The sequence below is a fragment of the Cyprinodon variegatus genome, unplaced genomic scaffold (assembly GCF_000732505.1).
Source record: "Cyprinodon variegatus isolate N-32 unplaced genomic scaffold, C_variegatus-1.0 Scaffold89, whole genome shotgun sequence".
Taxonomy (NCBI): Eukaryota; Metazoa; Chordata; class Actinopteri; order Cyprinodontiformes; family Cyprinodontidae; genus Cyprinodon; species Cyprinodon variegatus.
In genome coordinates, this window is record NW_015150542.1 from 1,140,439 (window position 1) to 1,158,553 (window position 18,115).

Consider the following 18,115-nt stretch of genomic DNA (forward strand, 5'->3'; position numbering starts at 1 on the left):
AAGGATGAGATCACATGTTGTCCAACATTGACAGGTCCTCTGCTGTAAATGTTTTTTTGCACAGCTTTGCACTGGTTAAAATGTAGTTTTGTACCTCAAATGGAGTCTCCTGGACACTTTTGGATATAATGAAGCCCTTTTTTTGCACCTTAACTCCTTATCAGCAACCCTGTTGTTATCATCTGCCTAGGTTGTAATGAAATATTTCCCAATCTTCCACCCATTCAGGGCTTAAGTTGGACTTGCTAACTCCAGCTTAGTGTGAGAAATCAAGGTATGTATAACTGCTTGGCTGCAAACTTGTCCATCTAGTCAGAGCCTGACTTTAGTGGGCCCCATTTGTAGTCCTCATTTACCCTAGAGTCCCCATGTTTTCATTCTAGCATTCATTGAGATTGTTGAACAACTTTCTGTATGACTGCCATCCCCAGAGCTAGAGCCACTCAGATTAGAAGCAGACATTTCTTTGGTTTGGCTAAAATAAAAAGTTCTGTATAGCTGTATTTAGCTTTCTCCGCTGGATTTCCATAACCATCAATGGGATATTGTGCAGGGGAAGGTGGACTGAAAGTTGCTGCCCCTTTGCATACAACTTTGGCACAAATGACTAAGAGGACGCTCTCTAGCCAGAACCCAGAGATAGACTGTGCATATCCTTTGGTCAGACAGCAGCCTGATATCTCCCATAAGGAGTTGATTGTCACTGAGAGGAGGGAAATTTGGGTTTGCATCCTGAACTCCTTACCATTGATCTACCACAAATTAGAGCCAGCACAAAAAACAAAGCTATGTTTTTTATTGTTGTTATAAAATATATATTCTTTGGCTAATAAAACTGTTAGCGGCAGTAATCTGCAAACAGCAGCCAATCCCCACAGTATTTCATAAGAACAATTCTGCTTGTATCCAGCAGATGGCACACTTGCTAATGATATATGAAGTTTTTTCAGGAGCCAGTTTGTTTGAACACCTGTGTCCACAAAGAGAAGAGACCAACTCATATCTGATCTGCTTCATTAAATCCAGTGCACTCCAGCATGTGTTGTGAAACAACTGTCAGCACAGGTTATCTAAGATGTGCAGAAAACAGATCTCTAAAAGTTCAGTTTATTATAAACCTGTTTGCTAACCTACATTACTGATGTCTTGAGATCTTGTCAAAGTAAACGATGTGTGTTCAGAGAACTATCAGGGTTAAAAGGGCATGTTACAGAGTCACAGAGTATTAATCCAGGTACTGTTCTGATGCTTTTAAATAGACTGATTCAATGAGCCTCAGAATAATTACACTTATTTTCAGGCCAACTCTTGGAAAGGCACATGTCTGAAACTCATTTCTGGTGCGCCACATCAAAGTTAGAGGAAAATAGAACTTTTCCTCTCGGATCCCAGCTGGGATTCTTAGTAAGTGGACATGTGGCAGATGCTTTGATCTGACAAGCCACTGAATTTGATGGCAAGATTAGCTTTTAAGATGATGACTTTATGACTTGGCTTCAGGGATGGTGGGTCTGCTAACAGTGATTAGAAAAATTTGGGCAGAAACACATGCTCCCTCACACACACATGGAAACATGCGGACATTTAGAGGATGAATGAGTCCGAGAAAAGGCATCAAATCACAAAACCCATAAACTAAACCTTGTGGTGATGCATAGCAGGTTTTCCTTTTATAGTTTGGGTGTGGTGGTGAAAATAACTTGAATCCACACACACCAGCATGACAAACAAATTCCAAACATTGGCTAAATCCTTGCCAAAATGTATGATTGGCAATGCCTGGTGACGTCCAGCCCCAACTATAGGCATTCTCGCCTCTCACTGCCCGACTCCTCACCTTTTCTTGTCTCTCGCAGAACAGGGAGTTGGCTCGCAAGCTGGTGGAGAACGGCCACAAGGGCATGATCCTGAGCAGGGAGGAATTTGAGGAGAGGAAAGCAGCTGCAGAGGCTGCAAAGACTGAACAGAGCAGCGATCTCTACAGCAGGAGCCGCCCAATGTGAGTTGGCTTCTCAGCAAGGCAATGTTTTATCTGTATGGCTTACAGGATGCACACAAATTACTTGTAGAATCCATCAATATCACAATACTGCATAAGTTTTATTTGGCTTTTAACAATTCTGATTATGGTGCTCATGGACAAGTTCTCAAGCAGTTGTTGCAGAGATTAATTCTGGAACCTCTGGGTGTAATTTTTGCTGTTTGAAAATCTAGTTCTGCCTTTTCATGCAAATGTACAGACCTTTTTAATAATTTTTTCCTCTAACAATCTATTTTAAGACAAGATCTCAACGGGTTTTTTTATAAGAGTAAACTTCACTTTATCTTTATCATTATAACCCCCTTTCAGCGTAGATGGACAAGGTCTAGCACTTTATCTGCTCCACTCCACGTGTCAACAAGGTTTTTATTGAAGCAAATCTTCCCTGTTTAATTTCAGCAAGGAACTATTAGCATGAACAGGTCAAAACACATTCCTACAAAGCGGAGTTTCCAACAAACTGCCCCCCTGAGGAAAGTGATCACACAGACATTGTTCTGAGTCCCCACACAGTCTTGTGGTTGTTATATCTCCTTTGATGACAAGCCAGAACAGACAATTAAGGGCGCTCACCACCGTCCCACCCACACACATATGGGGCTTTAGAGTATCCAAACATTTACCTGTGAGGTGCTGAATTTGATTGAACTCTCAGATGCTTATCCAAATGTGCAGATGTCTCAGATCTGCCCCCCTCCCCTACTCCCAGAAACGTCTGCGAACATCAGTGACATTGGTGAAATGGGAGCCTCCACACCTGCAGTTACAGTGATATTAGGGCACAGAGCCTTTCATCTTGTCCCAACAGGATCTAGGGAAATGTGTTGCGGGAACATTTGGAAGTTGTATACACACAGCATTCTGCTCACTGTCCAAGATCTACATCCCTGCGTCTCTTTTAAAAACCCAGATCTTGTTTTTGAGGTTCTGACACAGTATAGTTCAGTAAAGCATTTTTTTCCATCATTAAGATCATCATAAAGATTATGAAATTCAATATCACTGCACTGAAGTTTTAAATGTTTGGAGAAAGTCTCTGTGAAGTCGTTTTACATTTTCCAATGCTTGAAAATGAAACCTTTAGATTTTAAAGGCTTCCTATAATAAATCAAATCTGGTCAAACAGTTCTTACAGCATTGTCTTTCTCCCAGCTGTTGTCGAATTGAACAAACCTTGATGCTTTTCTTCTTACAAATATAATATATACTATAAACAAACACCCATTTCACCTTCCCTTATCTGACATGCTGCTGACATTTGAGATCAAGAAGGAAGATGTAATTAGGGGTTTTCAGTATAAGAAAAACTAAAAAACTCCAGATGGTATTTCTCTACACGCCATCCTGTCTAATCGGCTTCAGTCTTCACTTAAATCATCGACAAATGTCTGAAGCTTTCTGAGGTTCCTTCCAGCTTCAAGTGCTCCAAAATCATCGTAGTCATGCATGCAGGCCTGTCGCCTTACATGTGTCTTCAAGAAATATTTTAAAAGTCTGGTATTGAAGCATTTAGAGACATCATAATCCCGAACAGGAAGCCTTGCAATTTACTTCCCGACAAACAATTTGACAGATGATAATCTAACCTCAGGACTACATTTAATCCTGCATCCTCGAATGTAACGAACACTCTCAAGACCATGGGTTAAAATACAGTGGTACCTGTTTAAGCTAATGATCACACAGTATTATTGTATATAATAGCGCTAAACACTACTGAAAATAAGCACAAGAAATAAAGGCAAATATATAGAGGTTTTAAGAGTCCATTCCAGAGTCTCTGAGGTATTTTCTAGTTTTAAAGCTTAATGCATTCAAAGTGTCATTTAAAATAGCAGTAGATAAATGTTAATAACTCTGAAGCAGAGATGTTAAATGTGAATAAAGTAGTGACATTTTACCCAGTTTAGAGTGAAAAAAGACTGAGAGATGCATCAAAATATAGTGACGCTGGTAAGAATGGTTCCGGGATGGGCAAGCTAGAACTAAAGAGTTAGGGGACTCACAACATGGCTGCTACTTTAGGACTGGCAATGAGGTAGCTTGGAGTTAACAATGCTAGCCAGTTTAACTGTAGTAGCCTAAAGGCCAATTTATGCTTCTGACACATAGCCGCTGCAACCATCAAATCTGTTTTGACCATGCCCCCTCGCAGAGGTTCTGCAACCATCATCGCACACCTCAAAAAAATGCTGACTACTGTACGCATTGGTCGGTCGATAAAACATCAAAGCTCCAAACAAACTGGGCTTGGCTGTTCTGTGGGTTGGCCAGAAGAATGGTGGTTTCTCATCTGCTTCAGCAGGTGGGTTTAGAAAAAACTGCGTTCAAGCTGATTTGATACACATGAAAAACAAGACACTGCTTCCAGCTCCACTGAATCATAGGCAGATTGCAGTGTGATTCGGTCAGCGGACACAGACTCCTCTGGATAGGTTTTAGTGGCTACAATGTAAACTTCAGCTGAAAACCGGTTTGTGTCTCCCCTTTCAAGGCTTGTGAGCTTCAGGGCAGAGAGCCTTTGGATGGAGTCAGCTTCTTAAGTAAACTTTATGCAGGGATGTGGCGTCAGGGGGAGTCGCTCTTGCTTACATCATTGATATTTGATCCCCAACACAAACAAATTAAAATTTTTGCTGTATAAGGAAGATGGCAGAGAGCAGGTATGACATTGTGAGGATAAATATGTCAACGTTGTTTGGGTATCACCTGTTGTTTAGAGGTTTATCATATGGGCAGGTGTATGTTATGGACAATGAACACAGGTGCATTTTCTCAATGAAATTCTTAAATCTAGAGAGATTAGATCCTGAGATCCATAACTCACACAAATCTTCCTTTGTGTTTAACCAATACTTAAGGAGCAGTGGTTGACTGTGCCGTGACCACAGAGCTGAGGGTCCCACTTAGGGACCCAGAGTGGAAGTCTTTAGAACTTTAAACAAGGGTACTTGCAGCCTTCCCCGCTTGCTGCTGTAATCACTAGGCCGCCACTCCCTGCAAAAATTTGGATTAAAGCAGTTAGAAATTAAATGCCGAAAATTCCAGAGCAATCTTTATGTAAGTTGAAAACTATAACGGTAGATCAGAAGCTATTATTTTTGAATGATGCGACCAAAAGTTTTTTTTTTTTTTCAAAATATTTTTATTAAATTTTAACACACTGAATGATAGTACAGCACAGTATATATAAACAAATCCAAACATACATCAAATTAAGATTACAACAATATAACAGAAAGAACAAAACTATAAATAATAAGAAAAAAAGTAAATAAAATGCTTATCAGTTGGTATCAGTATTGCTTACACTGGACATCCCGTTACCTCCACCCTCTTCCAGAAAGGATAAGAATGGATACCACATCTCCTCAAATTTTTTATATTTACCATACCTTTCAATATATAGGTATTTTTTTTCAGGACCATGTAATTTGCCATTTTTTTCAGCCAATCATTAACATGTAGTGCTTGGACTTTTTTCCAAAACAGAGCTATGAGAAGCTTAGTTTGTAGCAAAAACATATATTCCTTTCCTCTCCAAGGCATTTCAGGACAGTATAAGTGCATGAAAAATATTTTTGCTGATAGTGGTAGATTAATACTTATCATTTTATTGATCTTTTTTTTTTTTTTTTCTTTGTCATCAGAAAATATAAATTGGGCACTGCAGCAAATCCACCTAAAACATACATAAAACTACCTTTTATTGCTTTCCCATCAAGGGATATTTAATCCTACAGAGACTTTAACAGAGAATATGTGTAGATTTTTCCTCTCCTTGTAGTTTTCTGATTGGACCTCTGCTGAACTGACTCCATCGCTTCCTGTTATGGTTGCATTTAAAAACCTTGGCCCCCTGAATACAAAGTCACACCTGCAATATGGCTAAAGCTAATTAGGACAATGTTTTGCTAGATCAGAATACCATCATGTCCTCACAAAGACAATGTTTCATATCTGAAAAAAATAAATGAAACAAAAATCATTTCTTTATACTAGAGGGAAAATATGCACTGAGTGCAGTGTTTCTGCCTGTAGCAGCGACCCTCTCTGTAGACATTTGCACCTGCATATATATTGTCTTCTTTTCACTGGGTAGCAAACTGTTTTCAGAATGCAATTCCCTTCCCTGTGGGCTATAAACTATCCCTCCCAAGGCACATCTTTTTTCACTGCTCTGTCACTGCTCCCCCCCACCCCACCCTTTTCAGCTTCCCTTTGCTTTCTCTGAGACCTTTAGTGCCTGCAGGTGTATAAATAAAGCTGTTTTCAATTAAGAGCTAACCTCGCCTATAGCGTGCATCTGATCAGTGAATGCTCCTGCACCTGTGGTAATAAAATACCTCGAGAACAGGAGATGGTGCAATGAATGCTAATCACATGTTGCCCTGATGTTGCCCTGTCTCATTTTTAACAACAACATGCTCCCCTTGACAGCTTGGCTGTGAAAGGGAGGCAAAGAGAGGAGCAAGGGGGAGGGGGGGGGGCTGCTACGAGGATACCATAAACAGGAATTGACAAAAGAGTCAACGATCTCATCAAACATAAGTGAAATATGATACATGATTGAAAACGGAAACTTAGATGAATGGGATGCTTAGTCAGTTGTGTGGTTGTTTGGGTAGGGAGTTCTCGGATTGGGGGGGTTGTGTAAAACGTAAAACATCTACATCCAGTGCTTTTATTATCAGCCAAGGCAGCTGGCCTAAACAAAGCCAATTGGATGTAGGAAGGATTTTAAGAGGTCTTTATAACTGCGGCTGGGTTATTGTAATGTACTTTACATGTGGAATGGAGGTTTCCATTATTGCATTGTTATGAAGTACAACATTCTGCTACACATCTTTGGACTGGCGCACATAAAGATGAGAGCATTTCTCCCTTTACATCTAATGATAAAATTCTCCTTAGTGTGTCTAAACAAAATAATTTTTTGAGGCTGTCACAGGCCCTGAGGTTTGATATGAACAACCTCTGCACAGAAGAAGAAGCTGTTCTTTGTCTCAGTTAACTTTATATCCATTTGTTTTGGTTCTGCTTTGTAACTTTTTAATGTTTTTTTTTTGTCGTTGTATTTTTCGAGTATCAGTCGAGCACTATTAGAGATCGACTGATACAGATTTTTTTTTAAGGGTAATGCTAATACTAATTATATTAACATCAGTTTCACCAGTCGCGTTTTGCGTCGCCGATATATTTGGGCTGATTCCTTAGGTCAAAATTGCTTTATTTTTCTCCATTTACATGAAAAAAGATACAATGACTTGAAAAGAAAAATCACAGAGGTCTTCATTTAAACAAAAACAAACATTTATTAACAAATCAATTTAGGAATATTAAAAATGGATAGCAAATGGAGGGAAGGCAATACATGCACCTTAGGTGGTCTCAATGCATGGCTGCTAAATGTACAAATGAATCAGGAAATGCATGCATGTATCACCTTATGTCCATCCAAAAAAAAAATGCTAATATCATCGAAAAAACATGTAATCCAGCTGATGCATCAGTTTATCTGTCTTTGGTATTGTGTGGTAATATATGTAATATATGAGCAAAGCTGGGTATGCCTGGGCTGTAAAGGACATCTTTCTGTAGAATGATGGACTTTATTAGTTTGAAAAACAGTGTTTTAAACCTTCATAGATTTATTAGGAGGAACAGATAGTTATATAAGATCCCTCCTAATAACTTATTTTATTTTGGAGCAACAAACTACCTAAAAGCTCTGGAACTCACTTCCTCCCGACCTCCGCAGTATTGACTCTCTCCCCTTATTCAAAGCCAGACTCAAAACCCATCTGTTCCAGCTCGCTTATCTGTGAATATACTGCTCTTTTCCCTATCCATGATTGTTTTTTGTTTTTATGTTCCTGTATCTGTATTTTGTATTTTCATCTCCTTTTATTTATTTTTTTTTTTTGTATTATTTGTAAAGTGACCTTGAGTGTCAAGAAAGGCGCTGTTAAATAAAATGTATTATTATTATTATTATTATTAAAAAATTGTTGTGAATGAAGTTCTCACACTGATGATTCAATTAATTTTGGACTTGAATGTTGCATTCCACTATTGCTCTACTCTTCTTTCTGACACCTACTGTATGGCATCAGACTTATCTTTTCCCCAGCAGACTTAAGCATTGTTAACAGTATGTTAGAAAAACAAAAACAATTTTTTTTTTTTTTTTTTATATTTAGAGTTTGTAAGTCTTGTATTTCATTTTAACCAAGAATGAGAGAACCGGAAAAGCAATGCTGAACAGAGTAGAGGCCTCTGTTTCCTCTGTTCTCTGGCTTGGACCCAGAAGGCCATGTCAGCATATGAACCGACCTTGCATGCTCACGTCGCTCCTGTGAGGAGGATCTCCCCTCAGTTCCAACAGTCATGTTCATTGTCCATTGTGCTGTTACGTTTTTACAGTCTGCCTCAAGAATTCTATGCCTCCCAGCTCTCTATATTAAAGGCGAGCTATCACTTGCAGTGCCAAGGAAAACCAGTGCCACAAGCACACACAATGAATGCACTTCTTGCTGGATTCAACCTCCAGATGCGAAGCAAAAATAAGATTGTGGATGTGACTGACATGAGAAACCTCACGAAGCTGATCCCAGGCTCGATTTTTTGTGAGCCAAAACCCCCACAATTCTCAATGGCTGCTACACTGGCGAGGGCCCTTGGGCAACAAGCTTCTACAGTCTCTATTACATGTGCTGTCAGGCCAATTGCTTTCCTTGCACTTTGTGATTTTGGACGGGTGTGTAAATTTGGATCTTTCCCCCTGCAAGGGCTGCTCAAAAATACACATCCTGCCAGGCTTCAGCTCACGACCACATCCTTCCATGCAGCTCACGCGTAGAAATACGGCTCAGTTTATAAGTGGGTGCAAACAGATAATAAATAACAAATTGGATGTTTCCACATTTTAGACGCATTTCGTCCGAATGACTTGTTTAAGGAACCATCTGTCATTACATTTAGGTTACATGCAGGATGCCAAAATTATAACAGGACTGTTTTTGACTTGGTAATACTGAATCATTGCTTACTCACTGTTCCTGAGGCTTTCAAACAAATTGGAGGGGAAATATCTTGCTTCATGTGGCCCTGTGTATATTTCACATTTGGTTATGCTTTCTGTGAAAAATTCCATTTGTCAATAATGTGGATTCGACCTGCATGTGCTACATTTTCAAAATTTTGTGTCTGGTTTTCTTTGTTTAATTAATTTCTGTACAGATCCTTGCAAAAGTCTCCAAAAGTTGGTTTACCATTGGAATTTAATGTAATAAACAAATAGAGTATATGTGTAAATAAGAAATGAAAATTCATTTAAAAAAAATCTAATAAAGAACAGAGTAAAGGTATTTAAACACTTTAACAACTTTGGGCCGGATTTATCAAGATCCAATTTTGCGTGCAGTAATTTGCGCTCGCAAACTGGAATTTTGCGCGAGGGGCTGAACCATGGTTAGCGGGTGATTTAACAAGAGCGATTGCGTAACTGGTGGCAGGTGCAAAACTGTTGGAGACGCCCTATTTAAATGATGGTTTTGCGCGTTTGGTGGTTTGCGGCATGGCGAGTTTGGACAGCAGAAAGCGCAAAAGGAAATTCGACCCCATGGAAATCGAGGTATTGGTGGATGAAGCCAACAAACATTTAAGTGAACTACAGCAAAAAAGTGTGACTGTCACACAGAGGAACGCTATATGTGAACAAATCTGTAATAAAGTAAACGCTGTTGGTGAAACCTTGCGAACAGTGGATGAAGTAAAAAGAAGATACCAGGATATTAGAAGGCGAACCAAAGAAAAACTGGCATATAACAAAACATCTGCGAACAAAACAGGAGGGGGCACAGTAGATGAGATGCCTCTGACCAGCATTGAGGAACAAGTACAGCTGACGCTCTGTGAGGAGCAAATCACTGGAATTGCAGCTCCAAAATGGCAATGCTGGATAAACGATATGTTTTGATGATCGTTTCCTCGTTAATTCCAAAAATATTCACACAGAGTGAAAAAATGCGTTCTCTGCGTCTCCTTGCTTCATTTCCATGTCTCCTTCTTGCGGCAATAACCGCTGCCATGTGTGCGCAATTACGCATACAGACCATTTGCACCTTCTTTTGAAACGTGTTAAATATAGAGTCAGATACCGTTAGCAAAATTGCTTTCAGGTTTAATAAATAACTTTGCGAGTGCTAAATTAATATATTTACATGTTCTCCTCCCACAAGACGCACTTTTGCGTGTAAACGCCCCATATTGCATATTCATTGCAGAAAAAGTACTAAATGGATAAGAGGCGCTATTTAGCACGTTTTAAAGACCAAATCCTTTTAGCACGCTGTTGATAGATCCGTTTGTACATTTTTTAGCGTGCGTGGAGTTTTTCAGGACCCAAATGCAGAGATGAGGGAGGCAGGGATGAGTTCTTGTAGGTTTAATGCCCAAAAAGAGGCAACTGAGGCAAAAATCCAAAATAACAAATACAGAAAACCCAAATTTAGAAGATATCCAGGAAAACACACATGATGAGCCAGGAAATGACGAGGACCCAGCAAACAGTGACTGAACATGGTGTGTATAAAGGGGAGACTGAACAAAGACTAGGCTCATCTGCCGATTGGGAGCAGGTGTGGACAGAGGACTCAAGAAGGGACCTAGGGGAAAGGACACTGACACAAAACACAGAAAGACATCAATCAAAGTATACTGTAACTGAAATCACAAAAAGAAAACTTAAACAGAACCAAAAAGTGCAGTTACGACAGAAGATATATTCTAAACATCAGTATTTAATTTTCTAAAAACATGTTACTTTTACTCACTACATTTGAATACAAATATCTGTGCTTTCTGGTCCTTACTTTGTCTTAGCTGGCTTGTTCCTACAACTGTATATATATATATATATATATAGACAATATAATATAATATTGGCACATCTGGCATTGTCAAATGGAAAGGAGAGTGTCTGTAAATATAGATATTAGATGTTTTTTTAGATTGGTAAGTGGTTTTTAAATTTGCAAATCTAGCACATAAATTTGCTTTAAGCTAAACTATTGTGATCCAGCCCCTGTGTTGCTTTAACCATCAAAATACACAAATTGTAATTCTGAAAATACATGTACTAAATGGAAAAACTGCAATAAAATCAAACTTACGTTTGTCGCTAAAATGTTTTTAACCTTGAATGAGGTGGGGGTCTTTTTGTGGTCTTATTGAAATTCTTATATTTTGCAAAACTGCAACGAAAACACATTTTAAGCAGCACATGAGTCACGTCATCTGTGACTGGACCTTACCTTGTAAAATTATAAATAAAAAGACCGGAAGTAGATGGAGGATGATGACGTGCACCACAGCTTGGCATGTAGGCAGATATGGAGCCAAGCTGGTAGATGTCAGGGTGACAAAGCAAATGGTATGATTAAGGCATATTTGGCGTATTCAGCTGACCAGGGCTAGCTATAGAGGCAAACTGAAGAGGATCAAAGGAGGCTATTGCTGGACAGCAGTAGTACACTGGCCCATCTAAGTAGCCCACAAGGTAGAGAGAGCTAGGAGAGGCTACGGCTGACAGGAGTTAGCCTCTAGAGCAGGGGTAACCAGTTAAAATTCAGCGGGGTCAGAATAAAGAAAATCATCAACCAGTAAGCAGTGGAGACATTTTGATTATAATCTTTTACTTTACAGCAGTAGGTTGAGTCAAACATACTCAAAATGTGCAGGGTAATCTTGAGCATGCCATTTAACTTTTCTGTCACCAGTTCACCCCGCTTCTTCCAACAGTCCACACTTTCTCTTCTTTCTTTTTCTCATCGCATTATCCTTCTTTCCCATCGCGCAGCTTGCCACAGGTTTGCTTGCTGTGTCTAAAAGCATTTCGCAACAGTGACACAGACTGACACAGCTCTATGGCTAATTAGCCTGGTGCCGGACGCTCCGGAAGGATTTACCATGTTAACAAGAGAAGCGGCGCAAGGGAAGTTAGACACTTTTGTCGGACAATATGCAGTAATTTGAAAATGTTTTAAATCAGTTTGGGTCAGGATTAGCCAGCAGTTGGGTCTGGATCCGGACCGAGGTCTGCTAATCCGTGACCTCTGCTCTAGAGGCTAACTGCAGGAGATGGAAGGAGTACAGTGGAGGATTAGCAAAGCCTGCTGACCAGACAGAGCGGGAGAGAAGAGAAGGCATCGGCTGCTCATTGTCTGCACTGGAGGTAGGACGAAGAAACAGTCCTTCTAGTAAAAAATGTGCATTCGATGGGAACATGCTGTATGTTTTGCAGGTTCTGCAGATTTGATTCTAGAACTTTCCTTTGGTTTTATTCATCTACATTGTTATCATCGTTTTCGAACAACCTTTCTTCCCTTGCTAAAGTATAGCACCCCACTGCATGACACAGCCAATACCAGGTTCCATCATGGCAGTGAAAGGGTTTTCCACCTCTGAAGTGAAATTTAAAATCTAATAAAGCGGCGCTGAATGGGGAATGTCTTGCTCCTCAGAATATGATCCATGAACAGCAATGTTTCCCAGCCCCTTTGACATCATCCACACAGCTATCAATGTTTTTTTAAACAACTTAGGCTCCGACTAGGCAGGTTCTCTTTGCGCCCTTGCTTTTCTCTCTGTTATGTTGCAGCTGTTATGTCAACTCATTATCAATATGTATAGAAGTAAGGAGTCATGAGAAATTAAGGAGTAGAAAGGACAAGTATGTGTGTTCAAATGTAGGGAGTAAAACTAACAAGTCCATAGAAAAAATAAAGAATAAGTAAAATAACTACCAAAAAACCTACTTATGTACATTAAAAAAGTTGTTATACTTAGTTACTTGAGGCATATGCTGTTGAGATTAAATTTCACACATGCAGACTGGTTTACTAATTGTGAATATCTGAAGGCAGCCGGTTGCACTGGGGGAGTTTGAAGAAGAAGAGACTCAGACTTCAGACTTTTATTTGTAAAACATTTGAATCCATTTACTAAGTCTTAGTTTTGTTAATCTAAAACTATTTTGTAAATGCTCAAGATGTTTTATTTTTTTGTAAACACAAAATAGTTTTTGTAAGACCCAGTCATGAACGTAATATTTCCTTTTTTTATTTTTTTAATTTTATAAAGTCAGCACTTTGATTTAAATAAAGTTTTGTGGCTCTGAGTTTCCAAAAAGGGTTAAACCCTGACATACTTTGCCTTCACTCAGGCTAATAGGCAGAACTGTCATCTTTATATTTGTACATGTCCACATTGTAGGTTTATGAAGGTTGTGACAGCCTGCAGGAGCAGGATCTGCTGCCCAAGGTCTTCTAATGACTAATTGTTTTAATTTTTTTGGAATCTGTGCTTGAGGTTTTGGGAAACGGCTGAATTGAGCCTGCTGAACAGCTGCACCCGTGTATAACAGGAGCTAAGAAATGGACCTGTAACAATGTTGTTCCTCGGATGAAATTCTTCTCTAATCAGCAGCTGAAATGGCTTTAAAAATACTGCTAAATGATTTCATATGAGTTGCTTTGGATTACAATGTAAGCTAATAAACTGATGAGGAAGAAACCACACTGCTGACATGTGCACGACAGACAGTCATTCTCACACAAGAGCTCATGCTGTAGTCTTAGGGTTTGCACTGAGTCTAATTTTCTTTTTTTTGTGAGCTTAAAAGTTACTTCTATACAGAAGACTTCAAATTCAAACACAAATCTCCAGTTTTAATTAGACACATTGAGAGGACTTTCACACAGAATGCAAAACATCTAGCTTGGTTTTTGTCACACAAACTCTGCATGTAAAAGAAGACAAGAATTACTTTAATCAGTACTGAAAACCAACATCTAAAGCCTGTAACACAGGATGTGCCACCTGCAAAACCCATAAACCATGGTAGCCGCAGAGCACAAGGAAAGCTCAGGTAGAATATCTCGTCAACCAAATGTGTAACCTATACATTCAGCTCACTGTAATCAGAGGTGACAGAGGGCTTTATATAAAAAAAGCCCAAAATAAAGTAAATTGTCATGCTGTTTGGAATTTCCCTCGACATCCACCAGCCCAAGATAATATTTTTCATAAGATTCATTTTCCCAAGCATTCTGGGGGGAAAAAAAAGCGTCTGCCGCAGTACGTGTTGCTTCTTAAGAAATCTGTTTTACTAAGAGCTGCCATCTGCTGCATTGTCGAAGTTGCAGGTTAATGAAAGCTTCATTCTGTTAATCTGCTGAGTTGAATAAGGAATTATTGCAAAGTGCAACATCTGTTCCCTGTCTTGAAATGAAAAACTCACACTCGTCGTCCAGTTGTTGAATATTTATTTGCAGAAGAAGGGCTGCGAATCAAGGAGGAATGTTAGCCCCTCTTTGCTCAGAGAACCTTTTAATGGCATTCAATTAATTATATTGGGCACTATTTGCTGTTACAAATTATAAAATGTGTGATTCAGATAGAAAAAAGTTACTCACTCAGATCATATTTGGTGGAGGGACTTGATAGAAGTGCACTGTTTTAACATGCTGCACAATATCAGATTTCTTCAGCATTCCCTGTCGGAGGTGTTCCTCCTCAGAGGGCCTGTCGTTGACTTAAGCAAAGAGAAAAGAAACTGGCCCTGCTGTCAGTTGGTGACTCTTAGTTGGATAAATGTTACAGATTGGAGCATAAGCAGTACAAAAAAATTTACTGGTTAAAAATGTGGGTTCGCCACATTAGGACCAGTCCTCCGTCCCCATAAGGGCCTGTTGGTCCTCAGAAGGTCGGTAAATATACTAAAAATATTCCTAAAGATGTAAAAGAAATAAGTCCCCCACCCCCTTTTTTTACATTGAGCAACCGGGGTCCAGGGTGTAATGGAAGCTGCAACCCTCGTTCCGAGGGAATGTGACACATACAGTAAAGTAGTTTGGACAGGGGTTAAAGAGCCAGACAACTAAGATTACTGCAGCTGGTGTTTGTTTGAAAAAATTATTGCAAAAAGTGATTAATTTAACAGGGGTTTCTGCTTTTTATTTGTTCTCTATCATAACAAAATATTTGCTAATTCCAGCAGTTTGTTTCCATAAAAGAAATGCACAGCTGTCCTCAATTCGTCTGGATTGCTGGATAAAAATACAAACCTTCTTTTTTTGCCTCTTTTGGAGCAAAAAATGCCAGAAAATCCAATTATTTAAACTTATGTCCACTACATGTAAAGTATTAACTGCTTTTAAAGGGGTAGTGGGGCATATTTTGAGAAAGGGTAACGCTAGACTTCTAATCCCTTCTGGCCTGTGAAATTATTTTGATACCTGAATACGAGCTAGACATTTGTTTTTGGGTTTCCCAAATGGACATTTGTTTCAAGACTCGATCTCAGATTTTTAGTGGATGGATGGATGGATGGATGGATGGATGGATGGATGGATGGATGGATGGATGGATGGATGGATGGATGGATGGATGGATGGATGGATTGTAAAAAAAAAAAAAAGATCACCTTACAAAGTCACATGTCTGTTATGTTTTTGACCGCAAAATTAAAAGTTAAAGTTAAGAAAATTAAATTGAGGTGAAATTTTAAAATGTTTATTCTTTCACTTTAACAGTGGGTGTTCTCCAATTTATCTTCAATGTGAAGGAGACATTATTAATCTTTTAGAAGAAATTAACCCTTGACAATGTTATTAGCAATAATATCATAATCAGTATCTATGTCATTCCTGTTTATGACAAACCAGAATCCCCATCCATATATACTTCATGTGAATTTAAAATTTTAATTGGGCTTTAAAAATCTTTAGCAGATAATTTAGCAGGAAATCAATTGTCCTGTTGTTAGGATTACCATCAGAGCTGCAAACAGATATATCAGGATTAATCTTTTCAGTTTGGTTCCAAAAAGAAAAAAGGGACAATGGAGAAAAGGGGCATATAGTTAGGTATTCTTGCCTGTTTTTAGAAAGTTTTTTATTTTATTTTTTTTTACTATAATTAAAGAGACATGTGTTAATACTTTAGAAACGTCAGGAAGAGATGGAAACTTCTCTAAAGTACATAAGCACTTCTTTGTGTATTCAAATCCAAAGTTTGCTTGAGACCATTAACCACATAAAGCTAACCAAGGTTTAATTTAAATACTTACATGTAAAGTTTAAAAAAGTAGAAATCCAAATATTTATTCAAAGCAAGTTTTTTGGGCTCTGAATGTGTTGGGTTTTCCTTGGCATTTTTTTTTTAGTTATATAGTATCCATGAAATAATGTATCCTTTGCCACGATTATTGTAAATTTTCTGTACATCTCTACACACACAACTACGAAAAAGTGTATTAGAGTATGTTACCACAAAACTGTTGGCGTAATTATTGGTAGGAGTAAATAGTTTAAAAATGTCATTTTAGGCCCAGGAAAAAGGCCTCAGGTTTTGTAATGAAGTGGAGTGGTGTGTTTATCCGCATGTAAACACACTCAGAAAACAGCCGCAAAGCACCAACAGCTGTTCACCCCCAACAGAGGCGCACAAAGCAATGCATGAACCTTAGTCTGGAACATAGACCCGGAAAGGAAAGCAAAGGAAACATTTGACTATATTTGCTACTTTTTCTTACCTTTTAAATAAAAAAACCAAACACGAATAAACGTAAAGAAATAAACAGGTGCATTATTTACAGTTTTTATCAATGTGTTTGAGGAGTACCAATGTTGTCAGCATTAGGTGTAACTAGTATAATATTTTTGTCAAACCTCCCATAGGTGATACCAATGCATGTGAAGGAAAAATGCTGTAATCATACAAACTAAAGGCCAGCAAAGTGCAAACGCACTGCAAATTCAAGACCCACTAAAAACAGTGGCGGCTGCTGGTCAGAGGATGCTCAATAGTGTAAATCAAATCCAAAAGTAATGCATTGCAATTAAAAATGCTGAAATTGATAAAACACCTTTCTGCAATGGATGAAAATAGCTGCACTAATAAACTCCAGAAACAATGAGAAGAGTTTAGCAGAAGATGTCTGTTCTGACTGAATGATTGCTTTTTCCTCTCTGAGTTTCAAGAGCAAAAACTTTCCTCTGCTGTCTCCCAACTGACTGACAAAAATCTTTTAACATGTTCTGTCGATCAGCATCAAGCAGTCAGCTTCATGCTCCTTCATCAATCTGCCCCTGCTCCATAGACCCCATAAGAGGATTAACCTCACTGGAAGTGACAGAGTTTTGCAATCAGGGTCCTACTTTTTTCGCTGTTTGCTTCAACGCACAGAGGCTTAGGTCTTAATGGGGATTTCTCATAGAGACTGACTGGAAGTGTCCTGCAGCACCAGAGCAGAGGGGAGATCACATCCATGAGCAGGCTTAACAGCTGATTAATATGCAACATACCAATGAAATTAAGCCCAATTCACTACACATTTAATGCAGTTTAATGACTACCTTTATGAAGTCTAACAATGCATATTTGATCAAAATTTTATGATATTCTAACGGGGAGGGTAAGCATCTGTATTATTCAACTGTATATCCCCTCTGCTGCAAACACATATATTATCCTAATACACAAACACATAAAACCTTAGCAGTTAAAATGCTGCAGTAAAAAAAAAAAAAATAAAAAAAACAGCAGCAAGTTAAGGAAAGCTGCAAACTAGTTCTAGATAAAATAATTATTCCCCTATGGGGACACTTCTACCAACATATGGGACCAGACTCTTGGGAAACACATGCAATAGATGCTCAGAAAGATAAAGGGTCTGTCTACAATATGTAAAATCATTAAAATCTCTTAAGCCAAAGTAGAACATCAGTGGCCACTATGATAAGTGCTGTCTAAAAAATGCCGAGAGCAAGGGAGCAGGTAGGAAAAGGAAGTAACATTCTTCCTTCCTGGACGACTCTGCTTTCTCCAAGCACTCGACCATTAGTTGCAACCTATGACGCGCAAAAAAAGCCAAAAAACATTAAGGTCAAAAAGGCCAACAAAACTGCAGGTTCAGTGAAACATAACGTTTGCAGCAATAGTCCACTAAGGAGTTTCTAGTGAAATGCGATTCAGTTTCTAACTTTTTACAGTACTAAAAAAAAAAAC

At 38.7% G+C, this 18,115-nt stretch overlaps 1 protein-coding gene across 1 annotated transcript in view; it reads left to right on the top strand.

Moving 5' to 3' along the window:
- LOC107083980 (chromosome unknown open reading frame, human C4orf22) overlaps window positions 1-18,115 on the top strand; it is a 120,106-nt gene that overhangs the window by 2,063 nt on the left and 99,928 nt on the right. Inside the window, exon 2 of the mRNA XM_015373600.1 lies at window positions 1,857-1,999. Within this exon, the coding sequence (XP_015229086.1) occupies window positions 1,857-1,999 (143 nt within the window). The remainder of the gene's footprint in view (window positions 1-1,856; window positions 2,000-18,115) is intronic.